The 27220-nt window shown below is 42.6% G+C and overlaps 2 protein-coding genes across 2 annotated transcripts in view; both read right to left on the bottom strand.

Moving 5' to 3' along the window:
* LOC126277025 (Kazal peptide Pr13a-like) overlaps positions 1 to 16604 on the bottom strand; it is a 74324-nt gene extending 57720 nt beyond the window's left edge. Inside the window, exon 1 of the transcript XR_007550610.1 lies at positions 16466 to 16604. The gene's annotated coding sequence lies outside the window, so the exon portion shown is untranslated. The remainder of the gene's footprint in view (positions 1 to 16465) is intronic.
* Positions 16605 to 22239: 5635 nt separating this feature from the next.
* Positions 22240 to 27220, bottom strand: part of LOC126277009 (uncharacterized) — a 62956-nt gene continuing 57975 nt past the window's right edge. Inside the window, exon 4 of the mRNA XM_049977322.1 lies at positions 22240 to 23053. Within this exon, the coding sequence (XP_049833279.1) occupies positions 22923 to 23053 (131 nt within the window). The 3' untranslated portion in view covers positions 22240 to 22922. The remainder of the gene's footprint in view (positions 23054 to 27220) is intronic.

The following is a 27220-nucleotide window of genomic DNA, read 5'->3' as shown; positions in this document are numbered from 1 at the left end:
CGTGGTTCCACAGGTAACTGCAGATTTTTTCTAGAAGGTACTGACCATCTGTCTCACAGTGGCAAAAATGTGTCAAACGTTATGGCGATAATAAATAGTTTATTTACTTTTTTTTTCATCATTCTCGTTTTCATTTGACTGCCCCTTATAGCGCATCAGGAATTCCATGCGACGGAGGGTGGATGCATGTATCATCGCTAACGGAGGACATTTTCAACATTTCCTGTAAGAAAGTGTTTGAAGTCACGCTGGTACGTTCTGTTGCTGTGTGTTTCCATACCATGATTAATGTGATTTGAAGAGAAGTAATAAAATGAGCTCTAAGATGGAAAGTAAGCGTTTCCATACACATGTCCACATAACATATTTTCTTCCTTTGTGTGTGAGGAATGTTTCCTGAAAGTTTGGCCGTACCTTTTTGTAGCACCCTCTATACTAGCGGGTTCTCCTCTCATGTTATATTCCACATTACAAAGGGGTGCCCAGATAGTTGAGCCACATGACTATAAGGATTGTATGCCACGTGCTGGTGATTGCGTATAACGTTCATTGTATAAGGGCCAGTTATATGAAAACGAATCAGTTGGGAAAAAAGTAAGCAAATTGTTTGTTATTTCAAAAGCAATCGCCCTACATGTTAATACATTTATCCCAATGTGAGGCCAGCCGGTGTGGCCGTGCGGTTCTAGGCGCTTCAGTCTGGAACCGCGTGACCGCTACAGTCGCAGGTTCTAATCCTGCCTCGGGCATGGATGTGTGTGATGTCCTAAGGTTAGTTACGTTTAAGAAGTTCTAACTTCTAGGGGACTGATGCCCACAGATGTTAAGTCCCATAGTGCTTAGAGCCATTTGAACCATTTTGAACCCAATGTGAGACAAGATGTTGTGCAATATATATATATATATATATATATATATATATATATATATATATATATATATATATATATATACACCGGGTGATCAAAAAGTCAGCATAAATTTGAAAACTGAATAAATCACGGAATACTGTCGATACAGAGGTACAAATTGACACTCATTCTTGGAATGACTGGGGTTTTATTAGAACCAAAAAAATACAAAAGTCCACAAAATGTCCGACAGATGGCGCTTCATTTGATCAGAATAGAAATAATTAGCATAACAAAGTAAGACAAAGCAAAGATGATGTTCTTTACAGGGAATGCTCAATATGTCCACGATCGTTCCTTAACCATAGCTGTAGTCGAGGAATAATGTTGTGAACAGCACACTAAAGCATGTCCGGGGTTATGGTGAGGCATTAGCGTCGGACGTTGTCTTTCAGCATCCCTAGAGATGTCGGCCGATCACGATACACTTGCGACTTCCGGTAACCCCAAAGCAAATAATCGCACGGACTGAGGTCTGGGGACCTGGGAGGCCAAGCGGCTGAGCACACGATCATCACCAAACGACGCGCACAAGAGATCTTTCACGCGTCTAGCAATATGGTGTGGATCGCCATCCTGCATAAAAATCGTACGTTCCAGCAGGTGTTTATCAGCCAGGCTGGGGATTATGCGATTCTGTGACATATCGGCGTACCTCTCACCCGTCACGGTAGCAGTTACAAAACCAGAATCACGCATTTCCTCGAAGAAAAATGGCCCGGTAACGGTAGATGTGGTAAATTCAATCCATTCTCGTCGTGCAATGGAGTTTCCAAGACAGTTCTCGGATTTTCGGTCGCCCAAATTCTGCAGTTGTGGGCGTTGACAGACCCTCGGAGAGTGAAATGAACTTCGTCGGTCCACAACACGTTACACAACCAATCGTCATCTTCCGCCATCTTTTGATACCCCCACACCGCAAATGCCCTCCGCTTCACTAAATCGCTAGATAATAACAGATCATGATGCCGATGGATTTTATACGGATAGCATCGGAGGGTACGCCTCAGTGCCAACCAAACAGTAGTGTATGGAATGCCGGTGCGACGTGCGACTGCACGAGCGCTGACTTCCCCGTGCATAGACGAACTCGTTACAATATCCATTTCTTCCTGAACTGTCTGAGCAGCATTACGCCTTGTGCTCGGTTGGCCACTACGGGGTTTATCGTCTAAGCAACCCGTGGCTTCGAACTTCGAAATAATTCTCGCCACAGCTGCATTTATCAACGGACCTTTACCCGTTCGGTTCCCCTCCGTATGGCTATAGGATCGTAACGCTGAACTAGCACATTCCCCTCTATGATAATACAGCTTCACTAAAAGCGCCTTTTCAGGTAACGTCAACATGCTGTGACTGCTGGCGCATCTGATTCTCTCTCTCATTACAGCTCCTTTTATACACGATTGTCATGGGCAGTCACTAACGTTTTGCTGTCCAGCGTCATCTGTCGGACATTTTGTGAACTTTGTTTTTTTTTTTTTTGGTTCTAATAAAACCCCATGTCATCCAAGCATATGTGTCAATTTTTACCTCTCTATCTGCATTATTGCGCGGTTTATTAAGTTTTCAAATTTATATTGACTTTATATATAAAATTAATTATACTTTTGACATATTTGATTTTTATGAATTTTGCAACGAATAAATTGTATTTTCTTTTAATTCACACATTTCGTAAATCGTGAGCCAGTGGTGTCGTGAACTTACGGCGAATCTGGTATCCTTGGTTATATTCGTCTTCTTCCGCCATAAGTTTTTCTCTTTATTGACCGTGTGTATAACATTAATTCTTAACCGGACTTCCTCTTCTGATGCAGGCAGCTTGTTGACATGACAATGGGACAATGCGCAGAAGAAAGGAAAACTTTCGTGGTTTTGCACAAAAACGAACTTTCAGAGTTTATATTTTCATAAGATTATTATTCAGACAACACATTGTAATACAAGGAATTCCTCTTCTCGCCACGAGAACTAAAGACAGAATCTCTCTAACGATTGACAAAAAATTGAATGGAGTTTTTATCATTTGTTATTTGTCTTCCGGCGTAGCAAATGACATCTTTTCCGGGGCTTACAGCGGTCGCGCTAATAATTATCATCATTCGTTTTAAACTTTTGTCGTAGCTTGTTGGGGCTTTTCCTTATGTACCTATACAATAATCAATGGCTTCATGGAAGAATACTTGCGGTTGCCTACGGAAACATAATTGTAACCAACCTTGCAGCTCTACGTACGAAGCAAATCGACGGCCACGAATGTCTGTCTTTAGGTTTCCAAAATTATGGAAATCACATGGGGCGAGATAGGAACTGTATGAAGGATATGTAAGGGCTTTCTAGCGAAACTCCTGCAGCGTAATCGAAGCAACCTAGGTAAGATGTCAGCCCCGATCTCTCCCCATGAGATTTCTATATTTTTGAAGCTCTGAAGCTTTCGTGGTCGTCGATTTGTTGTGGACGAAAAGGTACATGTCAGGATGAAATCGTGGTTCCACAGGTAACTGCAGATTTTTTCTAGAAGGTACCGACCATCTGTCTCACAGTGGCATAAATGTGTCAACCGTTATGGCGATAATAAATAGTTTATTTACTTTTTTTTCATCAGTCTCGTTTTCATTTGACTGCCCCTTATAGATGCTTCTGATGTAAGCCAATAGACCATAAGCGATGTGATTGTGTCAATGGTGCTAATAGTAAGGAAGAAGTGTTAAGGTGAAGCCATATGCTGTCAAATGCCCTTCTCCTTTCGAATACCACAGTAACCAAGTCTAATGTGTACTCCGACATCTGGATCATTATTAATAGTGTCACCTGCTTTCACTATGGGAGACACAGAAGAGATGTTTGTAATTCTTCCCCGGATATCAGCATACACTTTATAATTACGAAGGACACACCCCATCCGACCTAGTTTTGATAGGACACCGAACGGCTACAACTACGATGACTGTCATTTCATTAATTTGTCTGAGCCATCGAGGAGGATACATGTTACAACTCACCTTGGACCAAATGACAATCGAGGGCATTCTTTTCTAGAACGATGGACGAAATAACAGCAATCGTGAGTTTTAGCCATTGAGGTTCACATTCCGTTCGTCACTAGATCAGGGTGAAGTCCATATCATTACGAAATGATCAGAATCTGTGAATTTGGCACTGTTTCTTTTTGTGTTAACTGTATTGTGAAATGTAGATTTTGGATCGAATAAAGATTTAACCATAAATTCGATGAAACGCATGTATATAATGCCGCGGAGTTTTGGATTCCATGACTCGAAACGTATTACTGGTTACATCACACTTTCCTAATGTTGGAGACGACGATACTGTTTGAAATACGCAATAATGACTTGCTAAGAGACTGGTATAAAAAATTTGGTGTTAGGCAACTGCGCGTTACGAAAGTGGGCGATGGGATTTCTCGAACACAGGCGACGTAGACTCAGTGAAATGAGGTGAAACGTGAAATGAGTACGATAAAGTGTTCTTGTCGGCGAGTGAAGCCACTGATATGATGCAGAGTTTCGATGAGTTGCTCAATCGTCATCTTGGGGTCTCGAAATGATGAGCAAGCAACTCTCTCAGAAGTTGCATCATGTGGACGGCTTGGGTCGGCTAGCGAACTTAACCATATCAACTGCTGAGAAAGCTTTCGAACGAATCTTTTATCGACTCTTGACAACTTAGACATTGTTATTTCACAGACCTATTACTCTACTGAGGAAGTAGACAGTTTAAGAAGTTCTCCTGCTTGCAATCAAATTCTTTAAAAATGGTTAATTTGTAAATTGGCTAAATAATTACGTCGAACTGCGAAGTAGTTTTCACTTTTATTATAATGCTGATAATGACGTAGTTATCCATGAGAAAGCAATGTTATGTCACAAGTCAGGATTTATCACAATTTTTTATGCTGAAGGATTTAATCAATATTATAAAGGAATCACATGTTAAAGATCTTAGTTTACGTGGCAGAGTTTAGGCAACCTGACCAAAGAAGTTAATGTTACGATGATGCAATAGCAAGAAACTACAAGCACATAAACTTAGCACGTTGGTAGCTCAGTACAGCTATACGTCAAATAGCGTCACTATAATTATACTAACAAAAAGTTCAATATTCTTCCCTTTTGCATCCGTTTATCTCGCACTTATTACGGCTTGAATACTTCTTCCTTGTTCAGCAAATTAACGCCATTCGGTTAATTTCTCATTATTATCTCCTTTGTTTCTTTTACTTACCTTTTCTTCTTCATTCTTTTTTTTCTTCAGTACAATTTTGTTTTGCTTTTGTTAATCATATTTTATCTTATTCTTTCAATTTCATTCCCTTAAAGATTATTCTCAATTCTCGTTGTCAGATGATCTTTTTTTACTGTAGTAAAGCGGACATAATTTAATCACAACATGTACAAGTTCTCTCTTTGGTCCTGGTGGAGTTACGTCTATAGTAGCCCATGTTTTTGACTATGTTCTGCAAAATTAAGTACTTGCCTGATAACCTTCTGTCCGATCCGTGATAATAAAGCATCAAAATCCTCTTACCACCAGTAGAGTGAAATTAAGTGCAGTTTTCTTCACAATCACATCTGGCATGATTAAAGCAACATAATATTATAAAACTGGGGGGGGGGGGGGAGAGGGGGCAAACACTGGTCAGATGAAACTCGTATTTAGAGACGAATATTATGGCTCTCAAACAGCACACTGATTGAATGATACGATTAACACTAAAGATGTGGCAAAGAGTGCTTAAATTATTAAGTAAGGACAAATGCAGTATACATTGATTGGATAACTGAATGAACGAAATGATAGTAATGTGTAGTAAGAAGTATTAGATAATGAGGCGAGTAAGGTAGTGACGAGTAATGATTCACTCGTGTTACCACCGCGACTCGTAAGTATCAAAACGACAGAAATAGTTGCCCCTCATAGTAATTCCTTTCATTCTTCTTCCGAAACATCAGCATTCGTTAAAAACATCTACTAAAATGGTCCTTTGACCTGAGATCCATCCGGCCCGTGGCTCCACACAGTAACAATGGCATATCTGCGTTTTGTCTACTCAAAGCCCAGGTAAAAAGTGACAGTGGCTGTTATGATTATGTCCTATTTATAGACTCGTATCCAGATAAAAATAGTTAGCTGTGCAGATAGAACTAATTTTTGTGACCAACCTAATTCGGTCTTTTGGCAGGAAATTGCGAAGGGATCACTCTGTGCCATTTGGTTGCCAGTGTGTGGCGAATTTTTACTAATAATTTCATCTTCCGGGAATATGCAAACAAAGGCTCCTCTGCCATGGGACTCATCATTTGGCGATAATTTGTAAGTTATTAATGCCAATATTTACAGGAACACAAAAATACGGGAAAATATCTCTATTTGTATGGAAGATCATTACGTCATCGTAATCTCCCGGGAAGATAAAAAATTAATATTCAAATTACATTAATAAATAATAAAATACGCCAGTTAAAATTAAGCTTTGATCAGTTCTGTCTATTTTAGCTATACATGCTTTTAAATATTAAAATGGTATCGTCGCTCCTCGAGGATATGGCGTCATCACTGCACACACTGGTTTGTATTAATTGCAACACAAACCAACGATCTGAAATCCCCAGATGTCTGTAGTGGCAGTAAGTATATCGGTCAATGCGCTCGTGGAGCAGTGATTTCATAACTGTGCGACCTGCCGCGTAAACAGCTAGCCTCTATGTAAGCTACATGCAATTTATGGAATGTTTTCGGAACCTGTGCAATTGTACTACACAGAACACCGAGTACAGCGTTCCTTGCCAGACCAACTTGCTCAGTAAAGACGTACAACAGCCGCAGGTTACGCTTTCTCGCGTATACTAATGCAACACGGCGCTGCAGCCTCCTTCACAGTGTCGTGATTTTGAATCATCTCCGTAAATGGTATATCACAACACTGAACTTCTCTCACTACAAGGGGCTATGCAACATTGATATGGATGATAAAACAGATTTTACCGTAAGCGTTTGCCAATTTTATTACATCGTTCAGCATCGTTTAGACAGTGACAGCAGTTTGACGATAATCATTACTATCCAACATAAAAGCTACTGCCAGGATACGTTCTCTGGCTTGTGTTACTACACATCTGAGAATTCTGTTGCTTTGGTGTCGTTTGCAGTTATTGACGCTACGGCACCAAACGCTTAGGTTAGCCATGACAAATTTTACGTTCGTAGCATTGCGATATCTGACTCAAAGGAATATTCCTTACGAGTAAGTTCTGTAGCTACTTGTAACAAGACAAATTTTGGAAGTGGAATTTTTTGAAGGAGAAGTCCTCATATCACTTCTCCATCCACCGTAAAACTTTGCATTAGCAATCATATACAGCTTTCCAACAATGGATGTGTCTCCCAAATGCCATAATTTCACTTTAACCTTTAGGTGCGTGGTTACCTGTACTCGTGAAAACGCATGTGAGAGGTCCCGTATCTTACAACAAATACAAAAATCTATTTATTCTAGCAACATTATCAATCTATTGTGAGTTTTGATGATACAGAATGAAAAAGGAAGTATTTATTATGACATTGTGACCTTCGGTTTAGTTCTTGAAGTGCAATATGATAAATTACGTTATTATTTTTCCAACATTAAACAACAAGCTCTCAATTTTTCTGGTCATGCACCAGATGTTCTGCTCCTAGAAAATACCCGCTTTACAAATAATTAGATTATGTTTTTGTAAATATTTTCGTTGCAGTTGCCGTATGTTTGATCACATTTTCTCTGTAATCTATGTGCGCTCATGGAATACGATCTTTTCGGTAATCTTCCAGTTCGTAGAATCTTTGGCTGTTGGCGAGTGATACCACAACGTGCCATGGCTTGTAGAACATTTTTTGTAGGTGTGGGATATTGACTGTTCCCCAATGAGTATGTACCATTTTGTGTCCTAATACTCGAGAAAAATTCTGTTTTAGTCAGATTTCCCTTCCGGTTAGTTGGGATGTTGCTGTGAAAATAAAACTAGAGCATTTATGGATGCTACACCCATTACTTTTGTCCATATGTCAAAAGCCTATCTTCTTGACTGTCTTGTGCATTTATGTCTACGTGCCCTTTATCCAGAATATGGGTCCTGCCTTAGTTTATTATTTAACAAAACTATCCTTGGTTTCTTTTTGCGTCCATCATCTACTGTGGCACTGTGCTGCAGAGAACGGCACGCAACCTAGAGTTGTTAAATAGACTTTAATACTACATGACGAACATGAAGCTTCTCTGGGCTTGCAAGCCTTCGTTTCGGGAGGAATTCCCTTCTTGTTTTGCCTTCAAGTTACCATTGCTGTATGCTTTTTCTGTAACAATTCTTCAAATGGCGGAACATTTTCGAAAACATTACCTGTTGTAATATTTGTTGAGGTTTTTCTCTGCGTGTTTCTTAGTTCTTGTAGTGTAATAGATACAACACCGCTTTGTTTTGTCTGATGAGGGCCCAAAAATGCATTTGTTTCCTCGGACGCAGGATTCTGCCAGTTTTGATCTTCATGTTGGCAATGTATCTACCTTCTAAGTTAGTACATCTCACGGTCTCCTACAATATTCTTTGCGAGATATAGAATTCCATGCGTTCTCAGAGTACTAGTTATACTACCTTTGACCGGTTTAGATACAATTTTCATGATACTTGAGTTTTGCTGCATCGTGATAGTGTTTTCCATCAAGACTATTTTGCAATGTTTCCAAATTTATAAGGAAGAGGTGGTTTATTTGTTACGGAAAAGCCCGCAGAGTATTTGGATAAGTGGTGTTGCGTCCTGTCGATCAGTCTCCCAATTTTAATTTCTCTCGGGAATTGCAAGATTTAGTTCGTTACTGAAACCGCCAACGTTTGGGTTTGTAAATATCAGACTCCTGTCAAATGTACCTACGTCACAGCTACTTTTTATTTGACAGGATGCGTGATAGTATGTTGGTTGTTGACGTCATCCCCCCTAGCTTCGCGGACCACTGCACAGTGCCTGGTACTCTAAATCATGCGCGACAGTCGGTGAAATTGTTTCGATTGCCTTGGATGGTGAATATGGTGCACTTGCAGGATCCCTCACAAGATGAGATGGTCAGGGAAGAGTGGGAATGTGGTCTCTGTTCAACTGCGCGATAAGCTTCCATTTTGGAATGATGGGTTCAACTGACAAAGCCGAGGCTCTGGCAAATGTTGATACGATTCTTCGTTGACACAGACCGGGAATTACGGACGACGGAAGAATTTTACTGCTCTCATACATGACCTTCATGATAGCGGTCATCAAGCTCCCATACGGTCTGCGGACGTCAGGCCTGTAAAGTCATGAGTGTTACAGTTGAAGTGGCGTCAAACGGAAGGATCTGATTCGATATCAGACTCATCGTAGACGTGCGTATGTATCTCAAGACGGAGAACGGCACCGAATGACATATTGAATGCCATCAATTCTATGTTTGACGAAATGAGTTACTGTTTCCTGTCGACATATCATCAGATTTGCTTGTTGGGACTCTGGATCATAGACTTACCTCAGCACATAATTCTGCGTTTTTAGACGTTTCCCAATATGACGATGTTTGTGATGTTATTGTCATATCGCCTGTTCGTAAATCGTCGGGGCTGGATGGCTTGCCAAAACAGTTTTGTTTTGACCTTTGATACGTATTATTTTTACGTTGCTTTTGAAAGAAATGTTGAAAGGGGGGTTGGTATCCGGCAATAATATGTTAATTCCTAAAAGTTCTGGTCAAGCAGCAACTGATAACTTTCATACTATTACCTTATTAAATTCTGGTTATGCGACTGTGGTGAAGGTGTTGAGTAGCCGGCAGTCTGCGTTGCTGGAAAAAGTTGTTGCTGACCATCAAAGTTGTATTCCTCGTCGTGCTATTGTGATACCGGTAGCTGAATGTCGTGATGATTTATCGGTGACCGCTGTTGCTTCTGCTCCTTGTGATCCCTCTCTTTAGGATTTTGGGAAGTCATTTATCCGTGCCAGTGATGGCTTCGTGTTGTAGGCACTGGAAACCACTGGGTTCACTGCAGACGCACTAAGGATCTTGCCTAATTTGTTTACGGTATCTAAGCTTCTGTGGCTGTCAGTGGTCAGCTGACACGCCCGATTAATACCCGGAGGCGTTTTGCTGAGGGAAATCCGCTTTCAATGTCTTTGTATATTCTATCACTTGAGCCCCTTCTTCGAAGGATCGCCGCTCAAGTACCAGGATGGACACTCTTAAGCAAGACGATTTCGTATCTGGCGCCTGCTTCAACGAACGCAAATGTAGTTTGCTGAAGTTACGAGGTTTTGATAACGCTGTCGTTTCATCTGCGACTGTGGTCGATGGACATAAGTCTTTGGCAGTCTTAATTAACATTCTCCAATTAAAATATTACATTTAATTGGTTATGGGGAAGATACAATTCCCTTAACCTGCTTCAGAAAATCCGGATCCTGGGTACCTATGTCTAGCGCAAAGGATACTATATCACACAGATCTTTTCCCTTCCTGCAATGGTGCTAAGTAACTAAAACAGCTGTATAGTAGTTTTTTTATGGAAGGACAACATTTTTCGATTACGATACGAGGTAGTCGAGAGTGCGCGTTCTCTAGCGGTTTGGGACTTTCCGATATTAAAAGAAAATCATTTGTGTAATTTCTTCGGCTCACCGTGTTGACTAGTTCGCACGCAGTCCACGCATTCACATCTCGGTTGTTTTACTGTCTGAGGCCAGGCAGGTCTGATGTGCTTGTCGGTGCAGTTGACTGAATTTCCAGTAGATACAGTCCGTGAATTTTATATTGCTATCAGTTACTTAGGGGCTGATATTCTACAGGAGCTACATCCCACTGAAAAATTTTTGTCAATACGTGGGGAGTGAGGGAGGGTTGACTGTATGGTGCCTGTTGAAAGAGCATCGCCACAAACTTCTTGGAAGACAGTATGGGTTCGTCTTAGCCTTCCTGTTCTACCAATGGCGGTGGCGTTTTCGTGGTATCAAGTGGTCCACAACCTGTTATCAACCATAAAAATGCCTATTTTGTACTGGACTTGGTGGCCGGACCAACGCAGTTGCTGTCCCGCCAAATATATACAACGACATACACTCCTGGAAATTGAAATAAGAACACCGTGAATTCATTGTCCCAGGAAGGGGAAACTTTATTGAAACATTCCTGGGGTCAGATACATCACTTGATCACACTGACAGAACCACAGGCACATAGACACAGGCAACAGAGCATGCACAATGTCGGCACTAGTACAGTGTATATCCACCTTTCGCAGCAATGCAGGCTGCTATTCTCCCATGGAGACGATCGTAGAGATGCTGGATGTAGTCCTGTGGAACGGCTTGCCATGCCATTTCCACCTGGCGCCTCAGTTGGACCAGCGTTCGTGCTGGACGTGCAGACCGCGTGAGACGACGCTTTTCCAGTCCCAAACATGCTCAATGGGGGACAGATCCGGAGATCTTGCTGGCCAGGGTAGTTGACTTACACCTTCTAGAGCACGTTGGGTGGCACGGGATACATGCGGACGTGCATTGTCCTGTTGGAACAGCAAGTTCCCTTGCCGGTCTAGGAATGGTAGAACGATGGGTTCGATGACGGTTTGGATGTACCGTGCACTATTCAGTGTCCCCTCGACGATCACCAGAGGTGTACGGCCAGTGTAGGAGATCGCTCCCCACACCGTGATGCCGGGTGTTGGCCCTGTGTGCCTCGGTCGTATGCAGTCCTGATTGTGGCGCTCACCTGCACGGCGCCAAACACGCATACGACCATCATTGGCACCAAGGCAGAAGCGACTCTCATCGCTGAAGACGACACGTCTCCATTCGTCCCTCCATTCACACCTGTCGCGACACCACTGGAGGCGGGCTGCACGATGTTGGGGCGTGAGCGGAAGACGGCCTAACGGTGTGCGGGACCGTAGCCCAGCTTCATGGAGACGGTTGCGAATGGTCCTCGCCGATACCCCAGGAGCAACAGTGTCCCTAATTTGCTGGGAAGTGGCGGTGCGGTCCCCTACGGCACTGCATAGGATCCTACGGTCTTGGCGTGCATCCGTGCGTCGCTGCGGTCCGGTCCCAGGTCGACGGGCACGTGCACCTTCCGCCGACCACTGGCGACAACATCGATGTACTGTGGAGACCTCACGCCCCACGTGTTGAGCAATTCGGCGGTATGTCCACCCGGCCTCCCGCATGCCCACTATACGCCCTCGCTCAAAGTCCGTCAACTGCACATACGGTTCACGTCCACGCTGTCGCGGCATACTACCAGTGTTAAAGACTGCGATGGAGCTCCGTATGCCACGGCAAACTGGCTGACACTGACGGCGGCGGTGCACAAATGCTGCGCAGCTAGCGCCATTCGACGGCCAACACCGCGGTTCCTGGTGTGTCCGCTGTGCCGTGCGTGTGATCATTGCTTGTACAGCACTCTCGCAGTGTCCGGAGCAAGTATGGTGGGTCTGACACACCGGTGTCAATGTGTTCTTTTTTCCATTTCCAGGAGTGTAGATTAACTTGTCAAGGCCACTAAGCGAACTAACACTGACTTTAAAGGCAATTAGCGCTTCTAAATCGATCGGTTGCGACTGCCTTTTCGGCTGATATCCTGTTGCGTCCAGACTCCTCCTAGTTAACGAAGACAGTGTTAAATGTAATTGACAATCGCGTGGCCGTTGGTTACCGTGATCATTACATAGTAGATGGAGGGAACGATACGGACCCACTCGCTTTCCGCCACTGCATGATGGAACCGTCTGGGCCTGCCACGGTATCGCGACTTATATGCCGATATGTTGAACCTCGTAATTCGTGTAATTCGTCAAGGTATAGGTTGAGTTAGCTGGTCCTTGTGGCTTTTTAGTCACGACCCATTTCCAGACAAATCGTTCTGCTGTTTATTTAATTTTTGGAGCCCAGTTGGTATTGCTAAATAAAATAAAATAATTAAAAAAGCGAGTAAGCGTCTGGTTTCGTGGGCAAGTGGTCCCTGGATCAAATCTCGCTGGCAGTACTTTTTATTGTCTTTATCGTTTACTCTCCCCATGAATCGAGGAGCAAAGGAAAATGACTTCTACTTTCGGTTCGAAAATTCTTATGTAATGCTATAATGGTTTGGGACCCACGTTAAATTGTAGGTCCACCTGTAACTGGCTGGATAAGTCAGTTCAAAGATCAGGAGAAGGCAAGAGCATACTACCTCCAATAGGACCCTGCCTGGTAAAGCAATGTGGTGTTCAGAACTATTTTCTGATTGATGAAGTTTTCCTTTAGGGAAGTAAGGAAGCACTCTATCTTACACCCTTTTTAATACTGTTGCACTACGACTCCTTCGGGTGCGATGAACTGCTTTTGCGGCGCTCAGCCTAACATCACAGAGACGGAAGTGAGCGTCAACCCGAAATACAGACGTCATTTCATAACTAAGTGTACGCAGAAGAAAAGAGCGGTTATTCAGGAAAGTGACGAATCAGAAGGATCTAATCAGCGCCTCTGAAGGCTTAAGTCGGACCACACTATAACTTCCTATAGCTCCAGCTAAGCTCCTTCAGCTGCTGATTAAACTAGTAAATCTGAAGGAATGAAGTCATCGCCACCCAATGGTGACGGTCAGCCACCACAGCCTATTGCCCCTTCCGGGGCTGGGGGTGCTGCTGTTATAGAAGTACTGGCCAACAGAATCTCAAAAATCCCCCCCTCCCCCACCCACAAAATCAGACCAACATTCTCAGATGTTCTCAAATGTTGTGTGTACTTAATTTCACCTGCCAGGCTTGGAAACAGTTTTTAAGGGAGCAGCAGATGCAGCAAATTTTGATATAAAAATATAGCCCGCAATCTAATCCCATTAAAAGAATGTTCCGTGAGCTAAATAGATTCATGAGAACGTATGAAGCCGGCAATCAATCAAAATGGATCGAGTAATTAAATGTCTTTTAGCAGGTGGTAAACAATCTACCGATTTCCGAGACAACAGTTACACCGTTGGATCTAATTCGTAGCGAGCAGGAGGACAAAGAGTGGGTAAATCCCATCCCATCTGTTCCAATAGAACAAGTAAATTTAGATGATAAGGTGAGACAAGTGCTAGTTTAGCAGAGAATGCCAATCGTAGGACGAAACATTTTGATAGCAAAGTACCAGATTTGTCATTGGAGAGAAGATATTGCTTAAAACTCATGTTAAATCATAGTGTATTAGATAAGAGAAAAGTTAAGTGTCAAATTAAATGTACTGGCCCTTACACCATTGTACATTTTCCATACGACAGATGTTATGTAATTGAGTACCCTCACAAAGGCAAATTCGAAGGACCTTACGCACACCGAGACTTAAAGAAGTTCTACCATGTTTAGAATCACACGCTACATTTGTTTATGGACATAAATAAACTATGTAAGCTACTATAAGAGAAAGAAAAATCTGGCCAAGGCAAGTTATGTTTATATTATGCAGCAAAGCGACCTGTCAGACTAATGCCAATTTTGTTTTCACCGAAAATGAATGTGGACACGACACGTACTTCAAATGGTTCAAATGGCTCAGAGCACTATGGGATTTAACTGCTCTGGCCATCAGTCCCCTAGAACTTAGAACTACGTAAACCTAACTAACCTAAGGACATCACACACATCCATGCCCGAGGCAGGATTTGAACCTGCGACCGTAGCAGTCGCGCGGTTCCGGACACGTAATTAAACTAGGACACGCAGACACGAATCAGTGACTAGTGAAATAAGCACAGAAGGTGCTTGTAAGGATTTCTTAGATTTTTTTGATCACGGTGGTTTTAGTTTTAAGTTTATGAATACAGGTAACTGGAGTGAACAATTAGCGCAGACCTGCTATTAAAATAAAGTGGTTGTAAGTTTTTTTTCACCACTTGTATATCAGGCTAATAAATTCGGACTCCCTAAGGCACGGTATTAGAATATGGTTACGCAAGTACCTGTCATGGTGCATAGAAACTCTAACGACGTATCCACACCGCTACGCAATTTCGACGCAACTTTGATTAGAACTGAATTAATTATAGTATGTTTCACGAGGGTGAATTGATTTCGAGCTGCTGAAGAAAGTCTCTCGCATCATCTACTATTTACTCTGCAACCTAGTCTAAGTTATGCGCATCAAGAGAGAAAGAATTAGTGTGAACTGGCAAGAATACATTTATCTTTATCTATATATGTGAGAGGATAACTAGGCTAATGAGGTACGATTTGTAAAGATGAAATAAGGTAAATACGACACAGTCTACAAATAAGTGCAAGGTAAGTTACAAACGCAATAATGGTGAGAAATGCTAGCTAAACCGAGTCATACAAAATTATTTACGGGTCGTACCTGTCGAAATTCTACAAGACTTCATTCATTGATATAAACTGTAAAGCTGTACAAACGTCACAACTATTTCAGGCAATGTTATAAACTTTATCACGAACATTGGCCGCACACAATCTGCTGCTCAGCAACGCCAGTGGAAACATGTGTTTTACGTCATGAAAATATTATATGATTACTGTTAATTTTAAAATAATGTACATACTTTGAATTTCCTTATATTTATAATATTTTACTAAACATAGGTGGGAGATATTTTATATGTGATGAAAGTTGAGAGGTGACAGAGGTCACGATGATTATTAAAACATGCACATACTAGTGCAGCGAAGAAGCAAACACAACATGAGACGTGTAGCAAGCACACTGACACACACTCAGAAGCAGTCTAGCGAACAGCGACCAACATTCATTATTACTAATGTTATTCGTATTACTTGTCAGGTTATTCTTGTTTGTTTTGTATTTATATGTGATCTTAGGTACAGAGATTTGTTCTATTTGTGTGTCATTTATTATTTTCTTTCTTTGGTGCTTGTATCATGCGTTGTTACATAGGTTTGGGTAACGTAAACAGGAGACTCTTCCCCCCACAGTAACTCGCTGGTAGTTAAATCACAGATTTTTGCTTCATTTAGAGACAATTTCTATAAGCACTTTTGGTGCATTCATCTTTTGTATAGTCGTTTCGATGTACAAGTACATCTGTAGCACAATCCTAAGGTAGGGAAATGTTGTTGTTACCAAAAACATATTCTCTTATGCCTGTGAGATGTAAGATAGTATCGCGATCGCGAACTACAGCACTAGAGGCACGTACTTTCTAAGAGTACATTCACTACCAACTTGTGAAACGAACTATTTTGAGCACTATGTACATAGGTCAAGTTTTGAAAGATGATACAGGAACAAATAATGAACATAGGTATAAACTACCAAAATTTAGCCCGTGATCTCGTGAGCTACAATTTTTTGAACGGTTAAAATAAACGGAACAGTGTACAGTTACCCAATGACAGTGAGTTATTCAGTGACTGTAATTTATTCAGTGACATGGGAGTTATATGCATAGAGGCAAGTCGGAACAAGTTTTATACCACGAGCCTTCTACTTCGAAATATATGGACAGTATGGCGTTGTTAAGCTAAATAATAAAGTGCAGTACTTACCTCCATGCAGTGAACGTTGGAGGTGCCCTCTGGCCCCTTCTCACAGCCAAGGTGTACGACGAGTTGAAGCAGGTGCAGCAATTTCATAAATGCTGCGAGCGAAGCACAAAGAACTTCATAAAGAGGCACTGACCGGCACGCGCGGTATTGCTACCTGGCGGTGGGTGCTGCTACTGGAAGCCAAACAGTGCGTAGCTTGCTCTCAGACTAATTGTTGCGTGAGTGATTACTTGTAACTGGCGCATTATTGACTGACGGCGTGATGCAGGGGACAATTTGAATGGAAAGAAAAATCTACCTTCAAATGGACAGTCACCATAGTGCAAAGAGATATAGAGGCACGATTTCCTGACCCACTAAATAAAGTCTTACTACTACAGCTCATGATTTACGTCCCACGTTACAAAATAAAAACGACACCCATGTTCACTGAACAGCACCTATGTTTATGTATATGTTAAGAGTTAAGCTAGACTAAGTACTAATCTCTGTGAATTTGGTTACATGTTTATCTTACCCATGAAGAGACAATTACAAAACCCAGAAAGGAGATATATTGGGACGTAACCAAATATATCTTGGTACAAAAGAGGGAGGCAGGGGTAGCATAAGTAACTATAAGGAAGAATTTATCAAACTTACCACATCAGATACCGTTGCTAACCCTACAGCCCTGATCAGCACACAAAAAATATACGACGTTCTTGTGATTTTTAAAAAAATTTCAAGTAAAATGTAATTATAGAATCATAGAAAAGACTTGTGAAATGTAATTTTGTTGTCAAAGTGCTACTGAAAATGTTATTTGTACGCAGGAACAATGACGCTACAAACCAATCATAAAGAACTGAACTATAGACTTGTATAAAATGTAATATTCGTGTATCTGATGTAAGGACGATGCACTAATTTTTGTGTGTAGTATGTAAGTTAATGCTTTATATATGCTTTCATTGCCAAAAACCATAAATGTACAGTATACGAGGATAACGAATGTTACAAGTGATTAGCCGGCAGTAGAACTATAGCAGCAAAGTGGTAATGAGAAATCACTTAAAAGACAGGAACAGTGCAATTCAAGAATGTGTGTAAAGGAGCGAAAGACCTATAATCCGTTCGGAATAAGAATAAACCTGATGTAAACATTGTACTTTGTATTCTTCCGCGTTTGCTGGAACCTCATTGGATTTCCGTTTCACATGGGACTGCAGCCAAGTTGTCTCGAGTACTGTCAAGTACAATAATAAGGGCACGTTTTGTGCTGTGTGTTACGCGCACTTCGACTTAGCGATAATTCGGGACAACAGCTTTACCGGCGCATCTAAATTGGACTGCATCCGCCGGCTAGCTGGTACAGCCAGCCTGCAGTGACGCGGCCACCTGTAGTTCACACGTAAAAAGAGCGAGCAGAGAAGCAATACAGTTTCGAATGTCATTTAATTTTTAATGAAATAATACTCTGCAAATCTCTCACAATACTCTTCTAAGACGACTAGCCGAAAACTGAACAAGTTATCGATTTTCGCTAACGTACTATTGTATTTAAAAACAAGAATGATGAAAATTCCTGCCTTAACCACAGGGTAATTTATCTGCATAACTGTTTATGTAACGTAAGAGAGCATTGAAGGATTTCTCCGTGTAGTTAAATATTGAACCACTGAAGGTATTACTTCCAGTCAGTCATCTCGTAATCTCTTAGCTCCTTCCTTATCCGAATCCGAGGAATAAATTTCAGTTCTGGAAGTGCTGCCTGCTGCGTTGATAACGAGCCTATCAACAACAGAGTCGAGGAAGCCAACCAGACGCAGAATTTTCTCATCTTATTTCATAACAATTCGTTCTATATCCCGCCAGCGTTCGGCAGTGGCGTGTGAAAAAGCTGCGTGCGTTAATTCCAGTACGTCTGCCAGCTTAACAGTCTTTTTACTTCTCGCGCCAAATCCCGCAGCTTGGCTCCAGATCAGTTCTGTTGGGCTCATATTGTGGTGGTACAGGTGGTACAGTATCAAATGTAAAGCTGCAGCGTTTGTATGATGTATTCGATGCTGTGAAAATGATTGTTTTTCATGTTTCTACGATATTTATCTACCTCTGTGGTATAAAACGATGGACACAATCTTTCATAAAACATCGATAATTTAGAATTTGTATTTGAAATGGAAACAGAAATTTCGTGTCCAAGTGTAAATGTAAAGCTGCAGCGTTTGTATGATGTATTCGATGCTGTGAAAATGATTGTCTTTCATGTTTCTACGATATTTATCTACCTCTGTGGTATAAAACGACGACACAGTCATTCATAAAACATCGATAATTTAGAATTTGTATTTGAAATAGAAACAGGAATTTCGCGTCCAATTGTAATTAGAACCATAAGACGCGCATTATTCATGAAAAATGATGATGAGTTTTATAATTACGAGATGTAGGTATTTACGAAATGTAGGTATTTCAAATTGAACGAGGAAAAAATGATACTAGGGAGATTTTAACCAAGGCACCACTATCCGCATTTTGTTCACGTTCCATTACACTACCGGCTGCGCAAGAAGTACAATGAGGACTTCTCAATCAACTGCATTATTTACAAAGCTGGGAAAACTTCAAAGCCGATTATCTCCGTAAGTTTAAGAAAAACATTAAGAACAGCATATATTTCTCGGTACTTTTTAACCGTGTTCCACTCGAGTGTTTCACTATTGAACGGAAAGCAGCCTCAGCCATTTTCATATTGCGTATTAACAGCGCGTCTATCAGAGCACAACGCTGCAGAAACTGTGACTGTACACGATTTTTGAAATAAAAACTTCGTAGCTAAAGAGTGATTAAGAAAAACGTTGATGGCTGTTAATACATTTGAGTATTATAAAGTTTCATGTAATGTAACTTAGTAATAAGATATCTAATATATAAGTAGGACCTACTTCCAAGAGCATAACAACGCCAGCGTAGGTATGCGGCGGCTTGTGACCAATCATCGCATTGTGTTTGTTTATATCAGGTTCATTCTTGTGATGAACGAATTATACCAGTGTGTAAAGTTTACTCATTCCCCGGACTCTGACATTTATTCAGACACTTCGCCCAAGGGGGAAATGTAAAGAAAGTTAATAATGTTTTCACATTGATCAATGTATAGATAATTATTCGACTCTCATGCCAAATATTCATTTGAAAAGTATTTAACACTGACGAACAAAAGAAAATTTACGCTCTTCCTTTTATTACAATAGTTTTAGTAACAGTTACCTTTCGTTGTTCTCATTTCCTGGTGATAAGACGCATAAACAAAGTGCTCTGCAATTTCATGTCAAATTGTGCTAAATAATGAAAGCAACTTTCGAAGCAACACGATTTTCTCATTCATGATACAATGGATCCCAGCTCCAGTTATTTCGGAAGATTATTATTATTTTACTTTTGTATGGAGAATTTAGACGGAGGACGGAGGCAACGATCTTCACGACGGCGCGGCTCAACATCTCTTTCCCTTCGTGGCCGCCAATGTCAATTTCCATTGTTTGGGTCATATTTGCCGCGACATTCAAAAACTGCAATCTTTCTTTTCATTTAATTGTGAAGTCTGATTATTTTCTTTCTTAGATAAATAAATGCACTTTAACCGCAATTCTTTTTACCCAGGCCACGGGGAATGATAGAACCTAGAATGTACGTGCCTCTATCCCGATCGTACGTTTGCATAAACTGAATGTGTACCGACGTAACTATACTTACGACCCATTTCCCTTACGCTATTAATTCTTGTTTTGAACCACTCACTCGCGAATGTACGTGCCGTCTTATTTTGTGTAGCCAGTTGTGTGTGTTCCTTAATAACGCTACTTTTAATACGCAGTACCTTAGTTTATACAATTGACCTTTGCCTCTGTCGCAACGGCGCTTCACGCGAGATACTCATTACGGGACGTTCTACTAACTCTCATTTCAAAATTACGACACCGGCCGACTATGTTTTTAACTATTTAACAGGGCGGTTAAATTTACCTTAACATCTCTCTTCATTGCCTCTAGATATTCTTTACTTCTCCTAATTGCCTGAACATAGTATAGACAACAAAACACAAGTAAACAGGCACTGCAAACGTAAGTATAACAACTACTTGCAATCACACTTGAACAAAAATAAACGCGTGTTTGAATGCGTGTTGTTTACAAACAGCAGAAACAAAAGAATACAGACCGTTGCATTCCAAGGATAGCCAACACACTCGGTAGTAAAAATAATCCCTAACGTGCAACGTAAGGGATATAAAGATCAAAAATATATGCAGAAAAGTGGGCGAGGCACATTAACACACGTGGCAGGAAAATGCTCTTTAAATGTTCGAAAAAAGTGTTTTCAGTAAAATCCTTTTCAGAGTACTTAAATAAAACCTTAATCTATCGAAATATGATGAAAACCGAAAATCGTATTTTTTTAGACCTGAACCACGGTGTGGTCCCCTTAATGCGTCGATAATCGCGAAGTGCAGCAGCACTATTGCTGTTGTTTTGATAATTTAGCCTTACGAGTAAAGCTCTCATCACCTTGTCCAGGCTCCTGTTGAGTGTCTGCAACAGTAATTCATACTGATGCTTGTGTTCCAATTCTACACCGCTGTACCAGTACCACCGGCTAACGGAATGTCATGACACTAACACTGGTAACAAAGCAAATCCTGCAGCACACAATGAAGGTACCGACAAGATAAATAGTTTTCGGCCTACACTTGCTCAAGTAGCGAAAATTTTACTGTAACCACTCTGTACTACGTTCCTCATAGACTGGTTAAAAGGATTACGTGGAAATTGCTATTACCGTGGTTTGGGAGGAACCAAGAGGCCACCCAACGGACTCTTATTTTCGCCTGACAAAAACGGATAGTCGTTTTGAAAACAAGGAAAACTGTGCGATACCAGAATTTATCTTCTGCCTATAATGCGCGTATCTCACAATGAAGAGCTGCCAATATTAGTGACTCCTGAGAATGTGACAGTGAGAGAAGGCGAATACAGCGACGAAAAAGCAAAAGACAAGAGTGTTACACGTGTGCCTATTGTTGACACCGAAATTTGTATCTTTTCGGGGTCCACTCAGCCTCGTGATGCCAATTGACGAGCTACTCGACCGAATAGTAGCGGCTTCGGTCAAGAATACCATCTTACGACCGGGAGAGCGGTGTGCTGACCCCACGCCCCTCCTATCCGCATCCTCCACCGAGGATGACACGGCGGTCGGATGGTCCAGGTAGGCCACTAGTGGCCTGAAGACAGAGTGCTTTGTTTTGTTTTTTTTTTTCGCTTACCTCTGTGGAGGCCACGGACAAAACGTCAAGTGGATTCATGTATCTGCGAGAGAAGTTTCCAAGGATCAGTGAAACAAAAATAAAGGAAGGAATATTTGGAGTACTTCAAATTAGGGAACATGTCCTTACTTATTGAGTAATGACGAAAGAATAATATGGTTGTATTTCACAAGGGTTTAAGACTATCTTGGCCATCCACATGGCAGAGAACTATCGCTATGTTTTACAAGAACTACTGAGGTCACACCATCTTATGGAATTGTACTTAAAGCACATTTCTTGAACTTCTTCCCGGATAATCTTGGCGCCGCTGGTGACGAACATAGAGAACGGTTTCAACGGGTCATTTCTCAATTGGGAAAGCTTTATCAAGGCAGATGGTGTATTGAAATGTTGTCCAGCCAATGCTGCTCCTTAAGAAGCGACATTCCCGAGGTAAAGAACAGCAGGAAATCGGAAAGGAAATATTCTTATACACGACTTTTTATTTTTCTTCACTCCTGTGTTACCCATTTCTTTGATTCCTTTGTGTAGTTACATATTTTTGTTGTTTGAAGTCTTGCTTCGAGAAACTGTAATTTTTCCAGATACATCTGATACATAGTCTGCTTGCTGTAAGCATGTACAAAAACCATTATTACATGACAACTGAGGCCGGTAAAGAGAGTATGAAATTAGACCTATATTTAGCAGCGAATTATTTTGCAGAAAAAGGCTAACTGAAAATATTGCTTTATTAAAATTCCTGTTTTGGACCAGAATGTTTATTTGTAATGAGGTTATTAATTTCGGTTGGTAATGGCCTTGTTCAGAACTGAGTAGAAACGTGTTGCACTACACATATCACGTCATTACGTGTGATATGTGTAATGTAACACATTTTTACTCAGGCTTGACGATGGTCATTGCCCATCATAGTTAATAAATTGACTACAAATAAACAAGACTGGATTTATAAAGCAGCAAATATTTTCTTGTATCATTTTTTGAGACTATGTCACATTTTGTAAAAAAATTGACCAATGTTATTAATATAGTACGGGAACAGCATCTGGGATGTGAACTGAGTGGAAATGTCGTCTGAAGTGGAGCGAGCAGCATAGCCGCAGAGAAGCGGCGACGCTAAAAGTCTCGGCCACAAGTCGCCGCTACAAGTCGCCGGCTGCCACCAGCGTCGCGACGACCGCCGCCACTGCCAGGACGGCGCCGGGCGCGAGACCCGCCCCCGTAGCTGCCGTCGCCTTCGTGGCGTTCAGTATCCGGATCTCAGGGCCATCGTCTGCAAACCATTGTACACAGTAGCATCCTAGTCCTCAGTCTTCGTTTTAGGTTACTGCCCAATATTCTCCACAATGGGAAACTTCTTGCAACGTTTCCTAAATTTCAGAATTTCTGTATTTCTACAAATCTTCAAAAACTTGAACAACTAGTGCTCCTCTCTCAGGCCACGAAGTCGATCCCAGTATCTACCAAACTTGCCCAATCTAACAGACTATTTTCTTCTCAACACATAGAGGACTAGTCCCAGTAGCTTTCACATTCAAAACTGTCTGTTGGGAACCTTTTTTCAAATTATTCAACTCCTGCTCTATCTGTTCTATCTATCTATCTATCGCTTGCGCCTTGGCCCTCGGTTGCATAGTGTCGGCCATGGTTAACCGGATTTGGCATGTTAATTTTAAGGGGTGCCCGGATGCCCTTCCTGCCGCCACTCCGCAACCCCTGGCGGAATTAGTGTACCCCAACTGTCTGCGTCTAGTGTAAATCGTGAAATAGTGTAAATGTGTTTCAAATGTCTGAGAGTCGTGTAACTGAGGAGGGACGTGGGGACCAGCCAGGTATTCACGTAGTAGGATGTGGAAAACCGCCTAAAAACCACATCCAGGCACTTTGTTAATCCGCCGGACGGATTCGATCTAGGATCGGCGCGCCTACCCGAGTCCAGGAAGCAGCGTGTTAGCGCTCTCGGCTATCATGGTGGGTTATTCAACTCCTACTCTATTCCTAGTAATTCATATAATAGAATCCACAACCAAGATCATCATAGCTATTTCACTCATTATTTTTGGAACATACGTATTTCCACTCTTTCTTCAATTATCACCAATTGAAGGGTTAAAATAGCGTGACCAGTGTCCACAGCGAGGATTAATGCCACCTGGTGGCGTTGTGGGCACATGATGCGGCGAGAGAAGACTAGAAGTGGACGAGAGACGATTGGAGAATTTTTTTAGCGACGACAGGGGCCGAAAAAGTGAAAATCCGTCGACATAAGCGCCATTTTGAACAGTTCTCCGGTATCCGACCGGATAGCGTCGTAATTTCTCCAAAATATTTCGGCAGACTTACAAGGTGCCATCTTCAGGTGGTTCCTGCCGAAATATTGTGGAGAAATTACGACGCTACCCGGTTGGATACCCAAGAACTGTTCAAATTGGAAATACGCCGGGAAAACTTCAGATCCCATTGACAAAGGGAAGTGTGTTATGGCAGGTGCCTGGGAAGGTGTATCTCGGGAACGGCGAAGCTGGTCGACTGTTAGCGTGCTACTGTAATGAGCACCCACAGGAAGTATTAGAAGGACGGTGAAACTACGGGTGGGCGACAAGGTGTTAAACATCTGCACCTCACGTAAAGGACGTGGAGGTTACAGGTTCGTCCACTCTGTAAAACAGGATAGGCAACGATCTATGGTAGATCTGAAGACAGAGTACTATGGAGATGTAGATACAAGTGTTTCTCGGCACACAGCTCAGCGCACATAGTTGAACGCGGGGCTCTGCAGCAGACTATCTCCTCCGCGTTCGCATTTTGACCGAATGGGATCGTCAGTCGCGTTAGCAGTGGGCACACTATCATCGAGAGGGCCGTAAATCAAAGGAATTGCTTGCCTGGTAGGATGAATGACGTGTACACTACGTCTGGACATGCCACCATCCACGCGAACAGCTGCGCGAACGAGCGGTCTAAGGCGCTGCAGTCATGGGCTGTGCGACTGATCCCGGCAGAGGTTCGAGTCCTCCCTCGGGCATGGGTGTGTATGTTTGTCCTTAGGATAATTTAGGTTAAGTAGTGTGTAAGGTTAGGGACTGGTGACCTTAGCAGTTAAGTCCCATAAGATTTCACACACATTTGAACATTTGAGCACACCTGCGCGAAACATGCATAGCGCCAAGGACGCCTGCTGGTAGGTAGGGGTATGGGGGATATTCACCTGAACTTCTATGGGACCTATGGCGTTATGCGATGGGACTATGACAGTGGTGGACGTAGAGAACATTACTGTGGACCGCCTGTATCCCTTCACAGTTGGTGTCTTCCCCAACAACGATGGAATTTTCCAGCAGGATAACGATCCACGTCACCAGGCCAGGCACGTGTAGCAGAGGACTCTCATTGATGTGTTGGCCACCAAATTCGTCTTATCCTAACTCCATGGAACATATCTGGGATGCTATCGGGTGCAAGATCCGCACCCAAGAACCACCAGCCTGTAATTTATGGGAGTTGTTTAAATGCTTTGATACCGCCTACAGCTGTCATTTTTCCCTATTCGTTGTGCTATTGTACAATTTTTGTTTTACATCATTTTCAAGTATCTGTAAAGGATTTCAACTATGGAACGTTATTGCACACAAGTCTCCGCACATATTAACGTTTGAATGACGTCCACTTCATTGTGCTTCTAAGTGCAGGTGTTGTTATCACAAAACCAGTATCACTGGCACCGTTAGACGTGTGGATATCGGAGTTTAAAAATTACAAATGTTTCCTTGTGCCATCGCACTAGACTTACACTTTATGACACCACATTAGTTAATGTAGGCATGGGACTACAGAAATTCTGTTACTAAGACCTTACGCCGAAGTGTATGATGCACACGGGTGTCATGAATAACTTATGTCTACCAACTTCCTTAATGTAGAATTACAAGTGATGCATTATGTTATAAAATAACCGAAGCATATATTATGCCAGCTGAGCAGAATGAAATACAATAAATACACACCTGGAAATGGAAAAAAGAACACATTGACACCGGTGTGTCAGACCCACCATACTTGCTCCGGACACTGCGAGAGGGCTGTACAAGCAATGATCACACACACGGCACAGCGGACGGACCAGGAACAGCGGTGTTGGCCGTCGAATGGCGCTAGCTGCGCAGCATTTGTGCACCGCCGCCGTCAGTGTCAGCCAGTTTGCCGTGGCATACGGAGCTCCATCGCAGTCTTTAACACTGGTAGCATGCCGCGACAGCGTGGACGTGAACCGTATGTGCAGTTGACGGATTTTGAGCGAGGGCGTATAGTGGGACGTACCGCCGAATTGCTCAACACGTGGGGCGTGAGGTCTCCACAATACATCGATGTCGCCAGTGATCGGCGGAAGGTGCACGTGCCCGTCGACCTGGGACCGGACCGCAGCGACGCACGGATGCACGCCAAGACCGTAGGATCCTACGCACTGCCTTAGGGGACCGCACCGCCACTTCCCAGCAAATTAGGGACACTGTTGCTCCTGGGGTATCGGCGAGGACCATTCGCAACCGTCTCCATGAAGCTGGGCTACGGTCCCGCACACCGTTAGGCCGTCTCCCGCTCACGCCCCAACAACGTGCAGCCCGCCTCCAGTGGTGTCGCGACAGGCGTGAATGGAGGGACGAATGGAGACGTGTCGTCTTCAGCGATGAGAGTCGCTTCTGCCTTGGTGCCAATGATGGTCGTATGCGTGTTTGGCGCCGTGCAGGTGAGCGCCACAATCAGGACTGCATACGACCGAGGCACACAGGGCCAACACCCGGCATCATGGTGTGGGGAGCGATCTCCTACACTGGCCGTACACCTCTGGTGATCGTCGAGGGGACACTGAATAGTGCACGGTACATCCAAACCGTCATCGAACCCATCGTTCTACCATTCCTAGACCGGCAAGGGAACTTGCTGTTCCAACAGGACAATGCACGTCCGCATGTATCACGTGCCACCCAACGTGCTCTAGAAGGTGTAAGTCAACTACCCTGGCCAGCAAGATCTCCGGATCTGTCCCCCATTGAGCATGTTTGGGACTGGATGAAGCGTCCTCTCACGCGGTCTGCACGTCCAGCACGAACGGTGGTCCAACTGAGGCGCCAGGTGGAAATGGCATGGCAAGCCGTTCCACAGGACTACATCCAGCATCTCTACGATCGTCTCCATGGGAGAATAGCAGCCTGCATTGCTGCGAAAGGTGGATATACACTGTACTAGTGCCGACATTGTGCATGCTCTGTTGCCTGTGTCTATGTGCCTGTGGTTCTGTCAGTGTGATCATGTGATGTATCTGACCCCAGGAATGTGTCAATAAAGTTTCCTCTTCCTGGGACAATGAATTCACGGTGTTCTTATTTCAATTTCCAGGAGTGTAGTTACTGTTAGGCTTATGACGACTACGACACCGACACTC

The sequence above is a fragment of the Schistocerca gregaria genome, chromosome 1, assembly GCF_023897955.1.
Source record: "Schistocerca gregaria isolate iqSchGreg1 chromosome 1, iqSchGreg1.2, whole genome shotgun sequence".
In the NCBI taxonomy this organism is placed as follows: Eukaryota; Metazoa; Arthropoda; class Insecta; order Orthoptera; family Acrididae; genus Schistocerca; species Schistocerca gregaria.
Note: the sequence above shows the minus strand (reverse complement) of the source record. Positions and strands in the feature narration are given on the sequence as shown.